Source organism: Chenopodium quinoa, unplaced genomic scaffold, assembly GCF_001683475.1.
Source record: "Chenopodium quinoa cultivar QQ74 unplaced genomic scaffold, ASM168347v1, whole genome shotgun sequence".
NCBI lineage: Eukaryota > Viridiplantae > Streptophyta > Magnoliopsida > Caryophyllales > Amaranthaceae > Chenopodium > Chenopodium quinoa.
Window position 1 is genome coordinate 802591 of NW_018742980.1, and position 6362 is coordinate 808952.

The 6362-nt window shown below is 34.7% G+C and overlaps 1 protein-coding gene across 8 annotated transcripts; it reads right to left on the reverse strand.

Annotated features, from left to right (window-relative positions):
• Positions 1 to 732: 732 nt before the first annotated feature.
• Positions 733 to 6040, reverse strand: LOC110729350. 8 transcript variants are annotated; one of them, XR_002512885.1, is made up of 5 exons: positions 5278 to 6040; positions 2592 to 4857; positions 2008 to 2100; positions 1871 to 1935; positions 733 to 1123 (listed from the first exon to the last, which is right to left on the reverse strand). XR_002512885.1 is itself a non-coding variant. In XM_021909083.1 (2 exons), exons 1-2 carry the CDS (start codon positions 1942 to 1944, stop codon positions 850 to 852), a joined length of 348 nt encoding a protein of 115 aa, XP_021764775.1. In that variant the 5' UTR covers positions 1945 to 2001; the 3' UTR covers positions 733 to 849. The 8 variants fall into 8 exon arrangements, 1 of the variants encoding a protein (XP_021764775.1); XR_002512884.1 differs by having other exon boundaries at positions 5237 to 6040; XR_002512888.1 differs by having other exon boundaries at positions 2592 to 2756; positions 5278 to 6033.
• Between the last annotated feature and the right edge of the window lie 322 nt (positions 6041 to 6362).

Below are 6362 nucleotides of genomic sequence, written 5' to 3' on the forward strand. Positions count from 1 at the left end.
ACTCATTCTAAATCAATTGCTAAACAAATTAGGAATAAATTTAGAAATCCTCCCAAGCGGAGTCGCCAAAAACTGTAGGGAATTTTTCAACTCTCATTGAGCCCTACTATGCTTCATGCTTTTAGGCATGGCGGCGTTCCAAGGAAAGAAGCTAGAGATAAAAGAGTTGCCAACAAGTTTTAAGAACTTGTAATCTGTTCACTGATGTGAAGGTTACACCCCATTCACGATCACGCAAATCGCTAACTCCATAGTGGTCCGGAACTATGACTGGATTTTCAGGGATGATGGTACGAATCCAACCTACACTAGTGTAAAAAACGCTATTAGCAACTGGCGAAAAGTGGCTTTTAGCAACTGGCGCGTGGGGCTACTATTGTAAGGGTTACTAATGAGAATATTATTTGCAACTGGCGTATAAATGCGCCAGTTGCAATAGTCCTTTTTTATAACATAAATAAGTATTATTCGCAACTAGCCAAGTTTTAGGCCCGTTGCAAATAAGTAGTATTAGCAACGGGCTTAATACTAGGCCAATTGTGAAAAGTCTTTTTTTAAACTTTAAAGAGGTATTATTCGCAACTGGCCTAGTATTAGGCCCGCTGCTAATACTACTTATTTGCAGCTGGCATATAATTAGGCCAATTACAAATAGTCTTTTTCTAAAATTAAAAAAAAAATGCAATTTTTTTAACTAGATTGATCTACAAAATATATCAAAAGTTACTAGTATAACAGAAAAATTATGTTAACTTTATAGTATACATTAATAACAAATTGTTTGAAAAGTTACAAGGTTATATTAAAGATGAATATAGAAAGCTAACACATAAAGCCAATGTATCTCATTTAACAATTTTTAGTAAAATGACCTTCACTAGCTTCTTCTTGCTCTAGAGTCCCACTACTCCCAACAACTAGAGCCAAGGGTGCTTCACTGCTCTCCAAAGCCCATACACTTATGGCAAGAGTTAAGAAGAAAATAATGAAGTAGCATAACAGTAGCACAGGAGCGGAACAACAGTGCAGAAGCAGAACAGCAGCAGCACGAAGAAGAGAAATGTAGCGTGTAGTGGGCGTAATCGAAATCCATAGCTGATCTGTTGGGAATGAACTTGTCCAACTGCCAAAATGAATCAAAATAAAACTGATTGAGATGTAAATAATAACATCCAAAAAAAATCTCCAATTTAATTTTTCAGATTGAACCACCCAAATAATTGATTTAAGACATTGAAGCCCATACACTTATGGCAAGAGTTGAGCAGAAGAAAAGGTTCAGCTTCATGACAAAGGAGGAAATAAACCAGAACAACAAGTTCAGCTTCATGATAAATAAGGGCATTCACAAGGCAAATCATATAACATTTCAGATTGGAGTATAAAGCCAAGCACATGAACAACAAGTAAGAATCGATAATACCACTGTCAATTACCAGAAAGAAGCACAATGTTTGCAACAACTTTTTACCGACAAAGTAGATTTATGTAGTTTTTGATATCAAAGTAGATTTATGTAGTTTTTCATAACAAAGTAGATTTATGTACCAACAAACATGTAGCTTTTAATAACAAAAGCACACAATGTTTACTAACTCTGCTTCAATTCAGACAAAAAATAAGCATTGAATATCGATAATTGATCATACATCCATCATACCAGTTAAAAATACACGCAACAAACAATATCCAGCCAACTATATCTCATTGATTATGCAATAATATGGAAATTATCAACATACAACCAATTGCATACAACACAAACAAAACCATGAACTTTCAATATATCAAGTAACCCAAAAACATCACAAGGTTGATTTGCAAGTAATTTTTTAAAAAAAAAAAAAAAAAAAAAAAAAAAAAGCCTCACCCATAAGCAGACATTTCGTGCATAATAGTCAAGAGTCTGGAATGAATCATGTGTAGCTTTGTATTCTGCCACATAACCTACAATAAGTACATGGAAATTTTAAAACAAAATGCAACTTGTAGATCGTTAATGTGTACCTTTCATGACAGAGTTGAATTTATATGAGTTCTGCTCTTTAACTTCTAGCCTTTTCATACAGACCAGTACATAAAATTCTAAGACGAAGCCATCTGTGAAAACAAATCAAAACATGTCAGAGAAGTCAATAATAATTTTAGGAAGGGAAAGGGATTAAGGGTGTGAGAGCTTGGCATGCAGCATTGGCCTAATAAACATTAGTTCAAAAGACATTTGTCCAAGACTACTCAGTGATCAGTATCCAGCACAGCTACTGAAAGCCTGAGCTAGCATATAATATGCAGTACAGAATTAAGTCCTTGAAAGTGCATTCAATTAATGATGCGTGACATATACTAGTCATACAGAGGTCTCACTGGAAAATGCTTAGCAAACTCTATAGCTAGCCAAATTGATTGATTTACACTCCATAACAACTCTTCCACTAGGTTCTCTACCCAACCAAATTTCATACAGATCAACTGCACTGGTATACTATACTAAATGATCTGTTTAAAAAATGTGAAACATTAAACACAAATCGCAATTACCAATAACAAGTCATAACCTAACACTGATACAAAGTATGATAAAATATACCAACCTTTAAGTTCAGTCAAATGATGCTCAACCCGGCTCTGGAAATGGCTCTCATTCAATTATGTTAGAGCGCTACTGGACATGCATTTCGGCCGTTGCTTAACCACTGCATCCTCAAATTCCATAATTAAATTCGCATAACTAGAGATACAAGATGCGTCCTGCAACCCTATTTTAACAATCAAATTAAATACAACATCAATAACACAAAATCCTATACGGCTATACCTATTAGCCCCTAATCATCAAGACCAAAACTTTACGGCAAAATTTACCAATAATATCTGATTTATTCACTTAGATACATCCTTAGCATAATTCATCAATACATTTACATGTAAAATATATATTTTCTCTAGTTCATCTTCAGTCCAATAATCACGATTAGAATCAGACCTTCAATAAAACTACAACCATCTTATGGAGCATATGGATAATCAAATGGTTATTTTCTTCTCTAATGAAATTCTTAAAAAGATTGAATGCAATGTCTATTCTAATAAATTAATCTAAGGATTATGGATACTCCCTCCTCCCCCTTCTTTCACCAATCATAAGATGAGACCATCTTCCACAGTACACCAGCCAAATTTTCACCTTTTTAATCCTCTCTTTAGTACAATTTTTTTTCCAATTTAACTCAAGCAACAACTGTTTTTACCATCTCTAATACTGAAGACTGTCTTTTAAAATCAGTTTCCTACAACTTTAGAGAGGAACTATTTATATTGCAGAAGGTGCTGCTCTTGCAGTTTATAGCTGCAAAGTACTTCAGATGGGGATGCAGCAACTCCTGATTGGATACTCTAATTTTGTTGTTACTAAAATTCTCAGGCCCTTTTTAATCTCCTTGATGTCTAGACATCATCATGCGAGATACTTAACATCACATGCAGGAACCAAAAAACAGCATTTTTCCCGCATCAACAAACAACAGAGAAGTTTAAGAAATTGTGTTCTAGATCAATTGCTAAATCTTGATGATTAATATAACTTTAAAAAAATTGTATCTGGGAATAACTTAAATGCTCTCCATAGTTATATAAACTGATCAGATTGCCATATCCTCAAGCAGACATACCCAAGGTCATATTTGTAATTTTCTTTGAAGCATAACAAATTTCTCTACAATGAGCAATGTACTGTGCCATTGAACAGCGATTTGGGTAAAACATAAGAGTCTATCATCATATGAATAAAAGTTAATCATCGTGGGAACACATAAGCATTAAGTGGTAACCATTAAACTATACCTAATCACATTTCTAACAGGGTGTACAGACTACAGATTCCTTTGTCTAGTTTACACATAATCATAATTGGAATACATCAGCAATAAATGATAACTATTTAACTATACCATATCACATTTCCTACAAGGTGTACAGACTACAAATTCCCTAGTCTAGTGTACAGGTAATCATAATGTGAAGTTGGGAACACATCAACACTAAGAAGTAACCATTAAACTATACCTAATCACATTCCTATAAGGTGCACAGGATACATAGTCCCTTGTATAGTTTACACACTAAGTCATCCTCTACTACAACCACATCAAATGTTATTAATTCTCTTTTTTCGGTGCGAAAATTTGCTTTTGGAAATAAAAAAAAACAGCCCAAATGAAGCATAGCAAAACATTGACATAAATCAAACTTAAAACTCAGCTTAAAAAGAAAAAATCACAAATTTCAAGAATCCTAGTCAACTTATTACACTTAAACCAATAACTAACGTAAAAACTATAAAACATTTCATTGAGATCTCTAAACCAAATAATGTAAACCAGTCAACAATCATCCATAATAGAAATCCAAAAATGAATGTCAAGCTAGCTTAGTTAGTAAATTCCCGCGAGTTATACCTAAGACCTGAAATCAAATCCCATCTACATCTCTGCCCTTCTCGACTCTTCATACAACAACAACAAGCAAGCAAGCAAGCAAACAAACAAACAAACAAACAAACAAACAATACAAAATTCAAAAACAACAAACAACAATCACAACAAGAACAATCAAGAGCGAGGGATACAGATCGAGTCTCATAGAGCCTGAACTTGTGCATACACGTCTCAGGAGGAGAGAGACTAGGGTGAAAAGATTGAGGTTCCTCTTCGTGAGAACCCATTTTCCTTATTTTTCGCGCTCTCTTATAGATCCCTGAGCCTCTCAGACTCGCATTCAAATTCCTCATTTCAAATTAACAAATTCACCATCACCCAATTCTTCAACCATTGGCTTAGATAACTTAATGAGAACAATGTCCTACAAAATCTCCCAAAAATCCAATTAAATACCATGAATAAAGAATTACCAGAAATTAACAAATCCCAAAAGGGTATCAACTAAACAACTCAATCAAGCAAAAATCAATGATTCCATTAGAAGCAAAGAAACCAAATTCTGAAAAACTCGAAACTAGAACAGCCCAAATTCAACTCAAAATCACAAGTTGAACAAAACCCATCAAAGAAAACCCGAAAAATTAAAAGAACAATCATCTAAACAATCACATCAGCAAGAAAAATAAAAAAACAAAATTCCAACAAAATCAAAAAACCAAAACACCCAAAATTCACCACAAAATCAATATTAAAAAAAAACCCATTAAAAATCCAAAACAATAAATAAAAAAAACCCTCACTTTATACGATTTAGGAGAAAAATCACCCAATTGAGCATCACCTGAAGGCGAAACAGCCTCATCAACATCACCATCATTGTCGCGATAGATAGAAGAAACCGAGGCGAAAACTTCAGGAGAACAAGGAAGATCACGAGAGAGAAGTTTAAGAGCACAAATCGAAGTCTAAGATCATTAAATCTGTCGAATTGAAGGAACTCTAAACAACAAAATCCGCCTACCACCACCATCTATGTACTCACACTACGTATTCAACAATTGACCTAAGAAACTGATTCAGTGAAGAACAGAAAGCTCATAAGCCGCTTCAATGGAGAATTCAGAGTACGACTTAGTCGGCTTCAACGGAGAGGAGAGGCTTCAGAGGACGATTTCGATAGAGTGTAGCATGAAATTAAGGTTTCGTCCTACTTTAATGAAGTGCAAAACAAATTAGGGTTTCGTTCTTCTTTACTCTTGAGCAAAATGAAAGAGAGGGCTGAGTAAGTTCAGCGACAATGGAGGTGAGGGCTAACTGAAGTTCAGCGACAATGGAGGTGAGGGCTAACTGAAGTTCAGCGACCATGGAGGACGGGTGAGTGAATTGAAGTTTAGCGACCATCGGTTGAGGACGGTTGAGTGGAGTTCCGTTTTTTTTAGATGAGAGAGAAGAGAGAGAAAGGGCTATGATGAGAGAGAAGGGTTAAGATGGTTATGCGAGTGGGTCACAATTATACTTTATTTTATTGTTTTAGCAGCTGGCCTTTCAAGGTCAGTTACAAATAATATGGTCAAAATTTAGTTGACCTAGTATTTGTAACGGACATATAATTGGCCAGTTACGAATAAATAATATATTTTAAAAATAATTAATATTAGCAGCGGGCATTGTTATGTCAGTTGTAAATGTTATAGTATTCGCAATTGGCATCACATAGGCCAATTGCTAATATAAATTTTTACTTTTACACTCTAAGTATTAACAACGCTAATTACTATGCCAGTTGCTAATAACATAGTATTTGTAACTGACATTATTTTAGCCAGTAGCTAACATATATAACGCCAGTTGCTAATAGGGTGCTGCTAATAGCAATTTTTCCACTAGTGCTAAAAGAGATTGAACCCGCCCTAAATAGGCCTCTAC